This window comes from Phyllobates terribilis, unplaced genomic scaffold (genome assembly GCF_046119375.1).
Source record: "Phyllobates terribilis strain yellow unplaced genomic scaffold, ASM4611937v1 Scaffold_3__8_contigs__length_932513732, whole genome shotgun sequence".
Lineage (NCBI taxonomy): Eukaryota > Metazoa > Chordata > Amphibia > Anura > Dendrobatidae > Phyllobates > Phyllobates terribilis.
The window spans coordinates 873935503-873952477 of record NW_027362763.1 but is presented as its reverse complement, the minus strand read 5'-3'; the positions used below and the strand labels follow the sequence as shown (position 1 = coordinate 873952477).

General features: G+C 41.4%; 1 protein-coding gene across 1 annotated transcript in view; it reads left to right on the top strand.

The window, feature by feature from the left end:
• The window catches only part of TTC27 (tetratricopeptide repeat domain 27), a 552249-nt gene that overhangs the window by 297273 nt on the left and 238001 nt on the right, over window positions 1-16975 (top strand). The window contains exon 10 of the mRNA XM_073672636.1: window positions 16050-16116. Coding sequence (XP_073528737.1) covers window positions 16050-16116 — 67 coding nt within the window. The remainder of the gene's footprint in view (window positions 1-16049; window positions 16117-16975) is intronic.

Genomic DNA, 16975 nt, shown 5'->3' with positions numbered 1-16975 from the left:
CAGAAAAATCTTTAAATGAGAAGGTGTGTCCAAACTTTTGGTCTGTACTGTAGGTATATATATATAAAGAATTTTTTCCATAAAGTGCATTTGACAAATAGTTACGAATATGGTTACAGAAAATTTATCAAATACTATATTTTATGCAATTTTATGCAATTTTGTGACCACCAATCATAAAATTAAAGAAAAATGCCTATGTCAATAATCATAAAGAATCACTTCGTTTACTGTCATTTCAGGGGAATAAAACAAAACACCATAGCGCCAGCTAATTAAGGTCCTATGTTGATTTGTGGTTATCTAATACGGATACTGGGTGATAGAATTTGAATATTGTAGAATCCCTGCATCATAATCTAGATATTGGACTTATAAAAATCATTTCAGCAAAATAAAGACTGTGCAGTGACTTTATCAGCTGAGCTCTTTCTCTAGCTTCGGTGCAAACAGTTATATTAGACCATAGGCACTAGTTCTAAAACACAGGTACAGACAAAGGCATTTATGACCTATGAAGGAAAAGTGATTATAGAAAAGGGTTCTTTACAGTTAGAGTAATCAGACTGAGGAATACCTTACCACAGGAGATATTAAAGACTTTAGTCTGCAGTGCATCGCCTAGGTGTATTGCCTAAGTGTGCAAATATGAACTATACCAGACTTGAACCAGAAGGGAACTGAAGGTAACTGTATCGACAGTCGCTACAAACAATGTTCTGTTTGTTTTCACTCTCACCCCTATTATCCTTCACTTTTTTACAAACCCCCCAAATCCCTATGCCTAGTAATAAACTGGTTATCTCTCTCTCCATCCTCCCCATCCATCTTGCCTCCTCCTCAGAACTTTTTCTCAACGTACAATCCTCTGTCTCCAAACACAGACAGCCACCACATGCCCTCTCTTGCTCCCACCTTCTAACACTTTCTCTGCTCCTCCTCACTGCCGACAATGTTTCTCCAAATTTTGGACCTCCTCACCACATCCCCACAGTCACTTCTACCTCTCATTCACGATCTATCACAACTTTAGGCAACTTCTCTAGCCTTATACCCATTTGCCCAGCTCCCGCTTCCCCAGTCCCTCCAACAGGAGCCCTATGGAAGATCACTCTATCTGCAACAAACTTTCCTACATCCATGATCTGTTTATTAATAGCAAACTTTCATTCCTCGTCATCACTGAAACCTGGCTCACCCGTTCAGACACGGATTTTTCTGCAGCACTTTATTATGGTGGATTCAATCATTCTCACACCCCCCGCCCTAGCAGCAAGCATGACGGAGGAGTTGGTTTTCTCCTGTCAGATAACTGCTCCTTCACCCCAATTCTACTGCCACTCTCCGTTACTCTTCCTTCTTTTGAGGTGCACTGTGTGCACATCTACTCCTCCTCCAACTGGCTGTCATTTTACCGCCTCCCAGGGCCAGCCACCACCTTCTTTGATGACTTCACGACCTGGCTACTTTATTTCCTCTCCGCTGACATCCCCACTATCTTCATGGGTGATTTCAACATCCCCATTGACACTTCCTTCTCAGCTGTCTCTAAGGTTCTATCTCTCACTTCCTCCTTTGGCCTCTCTCAATGGTCTTCCGTAGCCACTCAAAGATGGCTACACACTGGACCTCCTCTTCACCCTCCTCATCTTCCCTATTTAACCTCGCTAACTCACCTTTCCCTCTTTCTGACCACAATCTACTTACTTTCTCTTCCCTATTCTCTCCAGGTGCACAGTCCCCACTCCACAAACCTGCACACCCTTGCAGAAATCTTAAACACGTTGGCTACACTCACTCTCTGAATTCCTTTTCCCTTTTGCAGACATAAGTTCCTTAAACGATGCAGGTGCTACTGCCGCTTTGTATAACAACACAATAGCTGCAGCTCTCGAATCAGTCGGCCCTCTCACACATACCAAAGCTTGCAACCCTGGCACACCAGTCTGACTAAAGAACAGAGACGGGCTTCTAGGGTTGCTGAGCGGAGATGGAAAAGATCCCACTCCCAACGAGCACTTCCCTCACTACTTTCAAGTACACACTCACTGCAGCAAAGCTAACATACTTCTCATCTCTCATATCCTCCCTGTCTCACAACTCTAAACAGCTGTTCAACACTTTCAATTATCTCCTCCGTCCCCTAGCATCTCCTCCCTCTCCACTGTTCTCAGCTGAAGACTTTGCCTCATTCTTCAAGCAGAAGATTGATAACATCAGAGAAAGCTTTGGCCTACAATCCCCACAACCCCTCCTCATAAACACTCTGCCCTCCTCCTTCAAAACCAGCTTCTCTGTAGTATCGGTGTCTCTGCCCCCTGACAGGCAGAGATGCCATCCCACTTACCGCCACGCTCCCTGCCCGGCGTCCTCCGGCGCTCCTGCCTCTGTTGCTGCCGGCACGCGCAGCTTCCCTGGCATTGTGCTTAGGGCGCGCGCTCCCTCCCTCTTAAAGGGGCCGCGCGCGCCGTCCTAAGGAGTCCCCGGCCAATGGCCGGAGGTCCTCTCATATAAAGGGCACCTCCTCCAAAATGTAGGTGCCCGTGTAAGGTTGTAGCTTTGTGTGTTATACTCTGCTTCAGCCCTCATGTCCTGCTGCTAGCCTGACTGCAAGTCCAGCCCGCCAGCCTGACTACAAGTCCAGCCCGCCAGCCTGACTACAAGTCCAGCCCGCCAGCCTGACTACAAGTCCAGCCCGCCAGCCTGACTACAAGTCCAGCCCGCCAGCAGGACTACAAGTCCAGCCCGCCAGCCGGACTACAAGTCCAGCCCACCAGCCTGACTGCAAGTCCAGTCCCCCGGCTTGTCTACTCTCCAGCCTGACAGTCTGTCTATGGGCTCTGTCCCCCTGCTTACCTGGAAGCTCCTGCCTGTTACCTGCCGTGCCTGCCAGCTCGCTTACCTAGAAGCACCTGCCTGTTACCTGCCGTGCCTACCAGCCAGCCTACCTGGAGGCTCCTGCCTGTTACCTGCCGTGCCTGCCAGCCCGCTTACCTAGAAGCACCTGCCTGTTACCTGCCGTGCCTACCAGCCGCCTACCTGGAGGCTCCTGTTGTTACCTGCCGTGCCTGCCGTGCTCATCTGCTGTAACGGTCAGTCCCTGCCTTCTGACCCGTGGTAGTCACCTGCTCTCATACAAGGTCGGTCCCCAGAGTAGCACCTGGTCCCTCTGCTCGGTCCTTTCCTGGTCACGGAGTCAATTGAGCCGCCGTACGACCTTGGTCGGTCCGAGTTGATACCTAGTTACGCCCCTCTGGTCCCTCCTTGCACCGCAGCACAGAGGTTCCACCACCCGGATCCATAACATTCTCTACCATTACAGAATATAAACTTTCCACTCTACTCTCAAGATCGCATCTCACAACCTGTGCACTTGACCCAATATTGTCCCACCTCATCCCAAACCTCACCACAGTCCTTATCCCAACCCTAACCCACCTCTTCAAGCTATCACTAACAACTGGTGTCTTCCCTTCATGCTTTAAACATGCCTCAATCACACTCATCCTCAAAAAGCTCTCCCTCGACTCATCCTCTGTGTCTAGCTATCGCCCCATATCACTTCTCCCCTATGCCTCAAAACTACTGGAACAACACGTCCATCTTGAACTGTCCTCCCACCTCTCCTCCGACTCCCTGTTCGACCGCTTACAATCTGGCTTCCGACTGCATCACTTCACTGAAACTGCTCTGACTAAAGTCACCAATAACCTACTAACCGCCAAAGCCAAGTGATTCTACTCTGTCCTCCTCCTCCTAGACCAGTCCTCTGCTTTTGACACAGTGGATCATTCCCTATTACTACAGATTCTCTCATCTCTTGGCATCACAGACTCTGCCCTATCCTGGATCTCGTCATACCTAACAGCCCTGACTTCAGTGTCTCCCATTCACACACCACCTCCTCACCTCGCCACCTATCTGTCTGTGTCCTGCAAGGTTCAGTCCTAGAGCCCCTGCTCTTCTCCATTTACACCTTCGGTCTGGGACAGCTCATAGAATCCCATGGCTTTCAGTGTCACCTCTATGCTGATGACACACAGATCTACCTCTGTGGACCCGATATCACCTCCCTTATAACAAGAATCTCTCCGCTATTTCATCCTTCCTCTCTGGTCGATTTCTAAAACTTAACATGGACAAAACAGAATTCATCATCTCTCCCCATCACACTAAACCCCCCAACGGACTTATCAATTAAAGTAAATGGCTGCTCATTCTCCCCAGTCCTGCAAGCTCGCTGCCTCGAGGTAACTCTGGACTCTGATTTCTGCTTCAAACTACATATCCAAGCCCTTTCCTCTTCCTGCCGACTCCAACTCAAAAATATTTCCCCAATCCATACATTCCTTAACCCATTTAAAGCCCAAGAATTACTAATACGTATCTGCGCCCTGGGCTTTAAGAGCCTGATACGTATTAGTACGTCTTTGCGATCGCGCCCGCACATAATGTGTGCGGGTGCGATCGCCGACGGGTGTCAGCTGATAGTCACTCGCACCGCTCCAGGCACATTAACCCCCGCAATGCTGCGATCGCTGCATTGCGGTGGCAAGGAGAGGTGATCGCAATACTCACCTCCTCTTCCGGCCTCCGGCGCTGTCTGCCGCGGCTTTCCGGATATTGCCATGACGACCCGATGTCATCATGACAACATCCGGGTCACCAGACAGCAGGAAGATATTTTGGTCATGTTCAGTGCATGATCAAAGTATCTTCTGCATCTGCAGCGCTGACAGCCTGCATAGCACAGGGATGGTGCTCCATCCCTATGCTATGCAGGCTATCAGAATGAAAAAAGTGAAAGTCCCATAGTGGGACAAAGTATAAAAGTAAAAAAGTGTCAGAAAGTGACAAATAAATAAAACAAAATTGTAAAAAATAAATAATAAAAAAATAAAAAAAAATAAAAATATAATGTACCCATCAATAAATATTATTAAAAAAAAAACAATAAAAGTACATAAATTTGGTGTCATCGCGTCCGGAACGACCTAAAAAATTGTCCCACTAGTTAACCCCTTCAATGAACACGGTAAAAAAAAAAAAAAACGAAGCAAAAAACAATGCTTTATCATCATACCGCCAAACAAAAAATGGAATAACATGCGATCAAAAAGACAAATATAAATAAAAATGGTACCGTCATCTCGTCCTGCAAAAAAACAAGCCACCATACAGCTCCATCAGCCAAAAAATAAAAAAGTTATAGATCTCAGAATAAAGCGATGCAAAAAAATAATTTTTTCTATAAAATTGCTTTTATTGTGTAAAAGCGCCAAAACATAGAAAAACTATATAAATGTGGTACCGATGTAAACGTACTGACCCGAAGAATAAAGCTACGTTATCAATTTTACCACACGCAGAACAGAATATTTCCCCCACATATGGGGTATTGGCGTACTAAGGAGAAATTGCACAAAAGTTTTTGGGGTCCATTTTCTCCTCTTACCCTTGTGAAAATAAAAAATTTGGGGCTAAAACATCATTTTTGTGGAAAAAGTTTGATTTTTTTTATTTTCACGGCTCCATGTTATAAACTTCTGTAAAGGACTTGTGGGTTCAGGGTGCTCACCACACATCTAGATAAGGTCCCTTAGGGGTCTAGTTTCCAAAATGGTGTCACTTGTGGGTGGTTTCCACTGTTTAGGCACATCAGGGGCACATCTGCTACTTATTAAAGCAAATTTTACATTCAAAAAGTCAGATGGTTCTTCTTCCCTTCCGAACCCTGCCGTATGCCCAAGCAGTGGTTTTCCCCCACATATGACGTATCTTCTTACTCAGGAAAAATTGCACAACAAACTGCATGGTGCAATTTCTCCTGTTACCCTTATGAAAATGCAAAACTGGGGGCTGAAAAACATTTTTGTGGGAAAAATGTGAAAATGTTATTTTTACGGCTCAATGTTATAAACTTCTGTGAAGCACCTGGGGGTTCAAGGTGCTCACCACACATCTAGATAAGTTCCCTGCGGAGTCTAGTTTCCAAAATGGTGTCAATTGTGGGTGGTTTCCACTGTTTAGGCACATCAGGGGCTCTCCAAACGCAACATGGTGTCCGCTAATTATTCAAGCAAATTTTACAATAAAAAAGTCAAATGGCGCTCCTTCCCTTCCGAACCCTGTCGTGCGCCCAAGCAGTGGTTTTCCCCCACATATGGGGTATCTGCTTACTCAGGAGAAATTTCACAACAAACTGCATGGTGCAATTTCTCCTATTACCCTTATGAAAATGCAAAATTGGGGGCTGAAAAACATTTTTGTGGAAAAAATGTGAAAATTTTATTTTTACAGCTCAATGTTATAAACGTCTGTGAAGCACCTGGGGGTTCAAAGTGCTCACCACACATCTAGATAAGTTCCCTGAGGGGTCCAGTTTCCAAAATGGTGTCACTTGTGGGGGGTTTCCACTGTTTAGGCACATCAGGGGCTCTCCAAACGCAAGCAAATTTTACAATCAAATGGCGCTCCTTCCCTTCCAAACCCTGCCGTGCACCCAAACAGTGTTTTTTCCCAATATATGGGGTATCTGCGTGCCCCCTGCGAAAATAAAAAAATTGGGTCTAAAGTAACATTTTTGTGAAAAAAGTTAAATGTTCATTTTTTTCTTCCACATTCCAAAAATTCTTGTGAAGCACCTGAAGGGTTAATAAAGTTCTTGAATGTGGTTTTGAGCACCTTGAGGGGTACAGTTTTTAGAATGGTGTCTCTTTTGAGTATTTTCTGTCATAAAGACCCCTCAAAGTGACTTCAAATGTGATGTGGTCCCTAAAAAAATGGTTTTGTAAATTTTGTTATAAAAATGAGAAATCGCTGGTCAACTTTTAACCCTTATAGCTCCCTAATAAAAAAAAAAATTTGGTTCCAAAATTTTGCTGATGTGAAGTAGACATGTGGGAAATGTTATTTATTAACTATTTTGTGTGACATATCTCTCTGATTTAAGGGCATAAATATTCAAATTTTGAAAATTGCAAAATTTTAAAAATTTTCACCAAATTTCCATTTTTTTTCACAAATAAACGCAAGTGATATCGAAGAAATTTTACCACAATCATGAAGTACAATATGTCATGAAAAAACAATCTCAGAATCAGAGGGATCCGTTGAAGCGTTCCAGAGTAATTACTGTACCTCATAAAGTAACAATGGTCAGAATTGTAAAAATTGGCCCAGTCATTAATGTGCAAACCACCTTGGGTTGTAAAGGGGTTAATCAAGAATCTGGAAAAACCCTAGTGCACGCCCTCATCATCTTCCGCCTCGACTACTGCGACCTCCTGCTCTGTGGCCTCCCTTCTAACACTCTCGCTCTCCTCCAATCTATCCTAAACTTTGCTGACCAACTAATCCACATGCAAGCATGATGTCTAGCTTTTGAGGATGTTTTGGTCTACTTCACTTTGTCAGACAGGTCCTATTTAAGTGATTTATTGATTGAGAACAGGTGTGGCTAGGGAGATTGAACTCAGCTTCCCAAGTATGTGATAAACCTCAGTTAATTGATGTTTTAAGAGGGGGTGGGGCATTTCTCACAGGGCCCTGTAGATTTGGATTTCTTTTTCCCTGAATAATAAAGACCTTCATTTAAAAACTACATTTTCTTTGTCTAATATTTACATTTGTTTTGTGACAAACATGCAAAAGAATAAGAAATCAGTAGGGGGCAAACACTTTTTCACACCACTGAAATGACTTTTGCAAAGGTCCACACTTAATTTTAACTGGATATGAAGTCTGGAACTTGCTGGTTTAAGTAATAATTTCCTTTTATTTTTGCCCTTTTGTATTCAGTGTACAACAGCGGAGAAGTTGGTCTTAAAGATCTGAACCTAATGTTTCTGGTCTTCAGAGATTACCACAAGGCTTATCTCTGTGGCATTCAGCTCCCATCTCTGGCTCTCATGATTAGACTTGACTTATGAAGTAGTTGTAAATGACAATGACATACATTTTAAAGAGACTCGAAAATCTGAATTTGAAGCATTTGCATATTAGAGAATTTATGCGAGTAAAACTGTCGAGTGCTGGAAATATAACTTTCTGGGGAATCAGTCTTAAGAACAGCCTATGAATAATTCAAAGAAGAAAACCGAAGAAATCCAAATTTACTTGGTATTTTCTGTCAACATATTTATTGTGTATGAAGAAACTACTTATGACATTTGTCATTGACTATGTCATTGACATTTGGGTTGGAGTACAGTAGCTATTTCTTCATATTCAGGTGGTAAGCGATTTGTCCTGGGAAATGGGCAGCATTTTGCTCTACTTTTTCATGGTATTTTTTTTTTTATCTCATCATCACTTTTCCATTATTCATCGTGCTTACTTACGGACAGGATATACCCATACATACCCTACACACTTGTCACATTCACAATGTCTTGTCTATGTAGAGTACATCCACATTAGGCACGGTATATTGTGGATGTTTCATCCTTATTTTTGGATGAGATTTGAAAGAATCTTAATGCTGTGGACCTTTTCTGCGTGGAAATTTAAATTTAGTGCCGGTTTATAAATCCACAGCATGTTATTCTGTTGTGGATTTGTAACAGATTTATTTGATCAAAGGGTTTGTTCCCTTTTATTAAAAGTTAATCCCCTACTGCAGCTGTTATAAAGAAACAAACCGTATTGTATTAATTTTGCCCAGGGTCCATCGGTGGTCTCCCACTGCTTCCGGTGTCTGGCTTTGGCTCGTCATGTCAACAGATCGGCAGCCAATCAGTGAGCTCAGCGACTTTAAGCGGGGCGTTCCCATGTACCTGGAACGTCCCACTCAGAACCGCTGAGCTCACTGATTGGCTGTAATGCTGACGTCAGGTAGATAGCCAAAGCCAGACACCGGGAGCAGTGGTGAGACTTGCTGGTGGACCTGGGAAAGGTGAATATAGACCAGTTTGTTTCTTTACAACAGTTTTCAATCGGGGATTATTATTATTTATTATTATAGCACCATTTGTTCCATGGTCTTTACATGTGAAAAAGGGGTATACATACAAGAACAATTACAATAATCTTGAACAAAACGTGATGGCGACTGGTAAAGGAGGAGCGAGGACGCTGCCCGCGAGGGCTCACAGCCTGCAAGGATTAACTTTTAATGAAAGGGAACAACCACTTTAAATTCAATGAGGAAGTCAAAATCTGCCATCAAATTTCTTCACCTTCTGTGCTCACACTTGTTCAGTCTAATAGGACCAGTTTCTGTGTCCTATCCTGTCTTATCAAATGATTCTATGGGAAAAAAAAGTCTCCTGATTTTACTCCCCTTTTTAATGTTCAAAGTAGGGTTGAGCGAGTATGTTCTGTCCGAGTATGCTCAGGCCGAGCTCCGAGTAGTTACAGCTGCTCGGTGATATGGTTGAATCGCTCCCGTGTGCATGATTTGCAGCTGTTTGACAGCTTTATTACATGTGAGGAATGTGTAAGAAATAGACATTCCTCACATGTAATAAAACTGTCAAACAGTCGCAAATCATGTACACGGGAGCGATTCAACCATATCACCGAGCAGCTGTAAATACTCGGAGCTCGGCCCGAGCATACTCGGCGAAAAGGTTAATAGAACATACTCGCTAAACACTAGTTCAAAGTTGATATTTTAATAACCATTAAAGATATAATAATGAGTTCTAGAAAAATCCACGTTCGGGGGCTGAAATATGTCAATAATATTTGAGGTGCTGAAAGCCATATTCTGCAATATGTTCCCCGTGCCATGTGATGCCTAAAGGTGTTATTCCCCTTCAGATAATGATAGGATCTATCTGAATAAACTACACTATACACGCTTTCCCCAGGTTCACTGGTGAGTCTCCGCCACTGCCCCGGTGCCCAACATTGGCTGCGGCAGCTTCTCTGAAGTGGGCGTTCTGTCTACATATGCGGAGCCACTGAGCTCACTGATTGGTTGCTGCATTGTCGACATGACATCAGCGCCGTATCCAATGCCTGAAACCAGGAGCAACGTTGAAGACTCACCATTACACCCAGGAAAGTGAGGTATGTTATTTTTTAATAAACTGCAGCTTCAAGAGTGGAGAAATAAGGAGAAAGTAGTATGAGACCCGTCAGAATCCACAGAAAATCAGCTCATCCATGCATGAATGGATCCCTATTGCACGGACGATCTTGTAGTATTGGAAGGTTCCACCATGAAGAAAACGTGTAAATCCAGCAAGGGGTCCAATAAAAAAAATTCTTCTGTATTTAAAGTACATTAAAATCCACAAATATTAATAACCACAGACACTTTTCTGAACTATGTCCTTATTCATTGCATGCACTTGTGGATTTTAATGGAATTTAAATTAAGAAAAAATTTTTATTGGACCCTTTCCTGGAATTACACGTTTTTTCCATGGAGAAATAGGGGTACAGACCCTGGCGTCTTGTTTTATTGCTAATTGTGGTACATAGGCTCTAACAGACAAGCTTTCCCCTCCCAAAAATAAAACCCTATTTCAAAAATGTTTTTTCATACAAATATAGATGCATTTAAAAAATAAAAAAAATCCGCCAAAAGTGTCCATATCATTAAATATAATTTGTAGTGTTTAGAAAATCCTTCCAATTTTAGTGTGACAGATTTTACTAATCGATAGTCTTAAACTTTATATACTATTTCTTTATTTGTTTTCCAAAATAAAAAAAAAATCTTTTTTTTTTTCTTTTTTTTTTTTTGTGTTTTTCTTTTTTTGCCATTTTTCATGGAGGTAATAACAAAGAAAATTGATAAGCTCCTCCTCCAAAATGTAATACATGTACAATTGAAGGTTGCCGTGACTGCTTTACGATTCGCCATGCGGTCACAGTCCAGGTTCACCTTGTTGATGGCAGATGGGCACACGTAATTTGATCAAAATGTGCACTAAGAACATCAAAGTATTAAGTATAATTTATATAGAAGTAATACATATTTAATATATTCAATGTCCACATCAGAGTGCGGTTGTATTTGTCTGTTCGCATTCCTTTAGAGGTTGGAAGGAATTTTTTTCTTTTTTTAAGAATTCATAGTTGAACAGGATACTGTTTTTTTTTGCGGTCTCCTATCAAGATAATGGCAAAATAACATCTATAATTGGAAATTTGTAAGACAAACATTATGATAGAACATTAAGCAGCTAATCTTCGGAAATATTTGTGAAATTTAGCCCTAATGACATGACATCATTTTGTATTTAACGTTAAATGGACTGTTTAACTGCACCCAGAGCACTAATCACAGGTCATACGTTTAATTCTGAAATGATGAAAACAACTTTTTTTTTTAAACATCTCTTTGAAAATAAATTTAGTTAGAAAAATTGTTACAAAGTTGGTCAATTCTGGCAATTCATTGACTTAGCTAGTTTTATGCTATGGTCAAAATAGGGCATTACCGTATATTCCAGGAAAAGCTGCCCAGATATATGTTAAAGGGAACTTGTTAGCAGGATTTTGCCATGTAGTGTGATGACAGCATGATATAGGGGATGAGACACTGATTACAGGGATGTTTCACTTATTAGGCTGTGTGCTGTTGTTTCAATACAATTAATATTTTATCACCAGGAGATTATCCTTGCCTGGACTACAGCTCACGTGAGATCTGGACCAACCATGCCTCCTCCTCTGATAAACAGCTCACTGTCAATAGACAATGTACGTGGGGGCAGCTTTCTGCGCTTTGCTGCATGCTACATCTAAGATCTCTGATTGTACAAGTCTATGCGTGCGTGTGAAACGTCGGACTGCACTCAGATGCCATCCAAGCGCAGTCCGATGTAGGCTCACAGAGACAATGGAGAAGATTGAGAAATTATGTTCTCCCTCTTCTCCGCACCTGTGATGCGATTCTCTTATACGAGAGAATCGGAGCACGCTTAGATGACACTTGAATCCAACTTTGACAGCATTTGAGGCAAGTGTCATTAGCATAATCGGCCCGATTCTCTTACAGGAAGAGAATATACGCCAGTGTGAGCGTACCCTTAACAGGTTAACAGCTGTGGGCAGAGCTATGCTGCACGAGCAACTGTTAGAGGCAGATGATGCACCCAGTAAACTAAGTGATACATCAGTTGAATCAGGGTCTCTTTTCGTACATTATGCTGCTCTCGGATGAAATAGAAAAAACCTTTAAATGGAGACCGATAAGCTTTAATAAGTCCTCCAGAGTGAAAGACCCTCTCTATATATAATCACTTTCAACAAGGATATGAGGATCCTGATCTAAGGACTCTATTCTATAAAATAAATTCAGTTTACGGTGAGTTAAAAAAAGCACAGTGTGCGTGAGATTTCTATAGCTCCCATCCACTTTCCTGGAGCTGTGAGACACTACATTTTTTGTGCAGCGAATATACGAAGTGTCATAAACTTCCCAAAAGCTCATTATGTGAACTTAACCTTAAAAAAGTGATACAATAATGTAGTTAATGAACAGAAAAACTCCATATTCAACGTGACCCGATACTTTTCTTACTTCTTCACAGGGCATTGAAGAATATAGATAACATGATAGTGCATGTTCTTGTAAGAGAAATGACTTGCATGCTTTATCAGCGTTTCACAATGGAGGGTAGCTGCCGCACTCCTTGGGTGCACGTGGTTTTTCCCATTATATCATTGTTAATATTTGTTACAGGAGTGAGATATTACTTGTGACGGTCTGTCAGTGTAGGATTGCGCTCGTACATGTGTCTGCAGCTGTTTGCGTGTAGAGATTTTGGAAATAAACGTAAACCCTGTGTTGTCTGACCGGAGAGTGAATCACGTCCCGCGAGTGAGCGCATGTCAGTGTATACTACATTATGCAGTATAGTTACTAAGAAACATAATTATGTCACTTTTACTCATGTCTTGATAAAAACAGATTTGTAGTATTTGTTGCATGCAATGTAAAAATCGTTCCGACCTGTATACCAGGCGTGGGGCCCCAGCGTAAGCAACTCTTCTTCATAGTCACATGCATTGCAGATTAATATTTCTGTCTCATTAACCCTTTCCCCACCAGGCGATTTTCCATTTTTTTAATCTTTTTTTTCTCCCCTTCTTCTTAGAGTCGTAATTTTTTATTTCATTTTTTTTTCCGAGTGCAGTCAGATGTAAACTCAGAGACCATGGAGAAGATTGAGAAATTACGTTCACAATCTTCTCCACACCTGTGATGCGATTCTCTCATGTGAGAGAATCGGAGCACGCTTAGATGACACTCAACTCCAACTCTGACAACATTTGAGGCAAGTGTCATTAGCATAATTGGCATGAAGAGAATATACGCCAATGTGAGCGTACCCTTAACAGGTTAACAGCTGCGGGCAGAGCTACGCTGCACGAGCAACTGTTAGAGGCTGCTGATGGCTGAATAATAGAGCCATCATCTGCTAGCAAGGATGAAGATTCAGCCTCTGAGCCCCCATCACTGTCAAGGAGTCTACATATGACATAACTACGTTATATATTGGTAAGGGGTTGAATGCTGTGATGACATTTATATAGCACTCCAGTAACTTTTATTTTTCTTACATTCATTCTCGAGCTAGTCCCTTACATATATAATGTACTTATATATAATACTAATACAATGTACATACAGTACAGACCAAAAGTTTGGACACACCTTCTCATTTAAAGATTTTTCTGTATTTTCATGACTATGAAAATTGTACATTCACACATCACGAGAATGCCAAGAGTGTGCAAAGCAGTCATCAAAGCAAAAGGTGGCTACTTTGAAGAACCTAGAATATAAGACATATTTTCAGTTGTTTCACACTTTTTTTGTTAAGTATATAATTCCACATGTGTTAATTCATAGTTTTGATGCCTTCACTGTGCATGTACAATTTTCATAGTCAAGAAAATACAGAAAAATCTTTAAATGAGAAGGTGTGTCCAAACTTTTGGTCTGTACTGTATATATACAGTTTGGCAGTGGGTCAGTAATGGTGTGGGGTGGCATTTCTTTGGAGGCCCGCACAGCCCTCCATGTGCTCACCAGAGGTAGCCTGACTGCCATTAGGCACCGAGATGAGATCCTCAGACCCCTTGTGAGACCATATGCTGGTGCGGTTGGCCCTGGGTTCCTGCTAGTGCAGGACAATGCCAGACCTCATGTGGCTGGAGTGTGTCAGCAGTTCCTGCAAGATGAAGGCATTGAAGCTATGGACTGGCCCGCCTGTTCCCCAGACCTGAATCAAATTGAGCACATCTGGGACATCATGTCTTGCTCCATCCACCAATGTCACGTTGCACCACAGACTGTCCAGGAGTTGGTGGATGCTTTAGTCCAGGTCTGGGAGGAGATCCCACAGAAGACCATCCCCAACCTCATCAGGAGCATGCCCAGGCATTGTAGGGAGGTCATACAGGCACGTGGAGGCCAAACACAATACTGAACCTCATTTTGACTTGTTTTAAGGACGTTACATCAAAGTTGGATCAGACTGTAGTGTGTTTTTCTATTTTAATTTTGGGGGTGACTCCAAATCCAGGCCTCCATTGGTTAATAAATTTGATTTCCATTGATGATTTTTGTGTGATTTTGTTGTCAGCACATTCAACTTTGTACAGAACAAAGTATTCAATGAGAATATTTCATTTATTCAGATCTAGGATGTGTTATTTGAGTGTTCCCTTTATTTTTTTGAGCAGTGTATATGTGTGATTCAGCTAGTATTACCTTATGTAGTTCTTTCTTTCTTTCTATCTGTAAATTCATGATGTATTTCTCTCCAGTTAGGTCATGTCATCTCATGGAGTCTGCCTTGGAATTACATGGCTTTATTTAATTCCCCTTGGAATTACACCCCCTCTGAAAGTTGTAACCAGCTCTGTAAATAGATTTTCCTGTATGAAGCAATCGCATGGATGGACTGTATCATTTAAGTTCTCCACAGGTCGTGGTGGCGACAGAAGTCCATATCATATATAATGATGATGACTGTACAGTGCTTTTCATGCAGTTATAACATAGGAGATAACAATTCAACCTACTTTACTAAGTATTTATAATAAAAATGATTATTTCTATAGCGCCAACATATTCCTCAGCACTTGGCATTGCAGAGGGGACTTGTACAGACAATAAAGACATTACAGAGTAACTTATAACTCAACAGATATCAAGAGGAGTGAGGGCCCTGCTCGCCAGCTCATAATCTATGAGAAATCTATTAGTTTATTTAGTAGATTGCAGAGTGTGGATAATCAGTGTCCTCACTGCAGGCAGAGATGATACTGGCTCTAGTTGGTAATGGGATGTTGTACTGAAGCATCAAGTTTTTTTTATAGCAGAACATGGAGGAATAACATGCAGAATGAAGGCTAGGAATAAAAATTGGGGCTGAAGGGAAGAAAACATAAGTAAATACACCGTGTGTAAGAAAAGTGCAGAATATGGAAACAATGAGGTGGCGCTGAAGAGCAAAAAAATGGGAGTACTTCTTTAAGATATAGATCTTGAGATTCCCAGTGTATACAGTAAATGTAAGTGTTGGGAATGTTGCTTAATTCTTTCCAACTAAAACAATCCTCCACTTTTATAGAGTATGTCGGTGATCGCGTCTGCAAATATCTTACAATGCAAAGTTTTCTTTGTCTGTTGGGGGTCCTGGGAGCCATACCTTTAGCCAGCATCTCTATTATGGAAAGAACTGTCTCTTATGGGACACCCTTTTTATGAAAAGTTCACAAAAGCATATAGCAACTTTTTATCCTGGTCCACGTTATGTCCAAAAGGGTTTTGAGACTTGGGTTGGGTGGAGTTGGGTTGGGTTGAGACTTGCATGGGTTTTGAGACTTCACCAGAACTGTCAATCAAAAAAGAGGAAAGTGGAGATAGAGATAGATGGAAAACAAGTGAGTGGGACGTATCCTGAACTCTCTGGCCATGCCAAGGGACGAACAGTTGTGCTTGGTTTGAACAGTCATATTGTGCTGAGACTAAGCTTAATCAGCCACATGAACTGCTCAGCATTGGTTACACTACAACCAATAGTATTGTATTACATGTCCCCAACACTGATTATTTTTATTTCTCTTCACAGCATTGATTTACAGAAGAATAACCCAGTGCACAAGTTAACAGAAGAAGAATTACTAGCCTTCACATCAGTAAGTACTTTTTTTTTCTATTAATGTGGAAATGCGCAATATATTCAGCTATATTAATTTGAACAACTTAGAACAATATTCTGATTCTAATTGTATTTGTTCTCAGTGTTAGTTTTTATCATGTATGCATATATCTAAATTATGGTGCTCAGAAGGTCTTGATCTTCACAGTCGAGATCCAGCTGGTGGGAAATGCTCCATTTTCATCCATAAGTAAGAAAATGTTCTCTATGGTGCCACCTACAGGTGGATATCCTGTATGTAAGGATTAGACATTTACCTATTCAGGAAAAATATATATCTTTGTACCGTGTTAGCCAGTAGATAGAAAAATATTAAGATTTGAGAGTCCTCAGTGGTTGATACCCTTTAATGGCTAACTGAAAAGATGGTAACAAATTGCAAGCTTTCAAGACTACTCAGGTCTCTTCATCAGGCATAGTATAGGATAGTATAGAATTTTGTATTATACTATGCCTGATGAAGAGACCTGAGTAGTCTTGAAAGCTTGCAATTTGTTACCATCTTTTCAGTTAGCCATTAAAGGGTATCAACCACTGAGGACTCTCAAATCTCAATATTTACCTATAGACAGCACTAGAAGAAAAGCTATTTTGCTTAATGTTTAAATGTTTAAAGGGCTTGTCTGGAATTGTAAAATATATGTGTAACAAGGAGAAGTCTGATTAAATGAAAAAATATATATATCAATTCTCACCTATATAATCTCCTACCTCTCTAGCGCTGATGCTTTGGTGCTTTTCACTGCACTTGTGATACCATGTGACATCTAATTCAATCAGATGGACTTGTGCTTTTCATATACAGTTATATGAAAAAGTTTAGGCACCCCTATTAA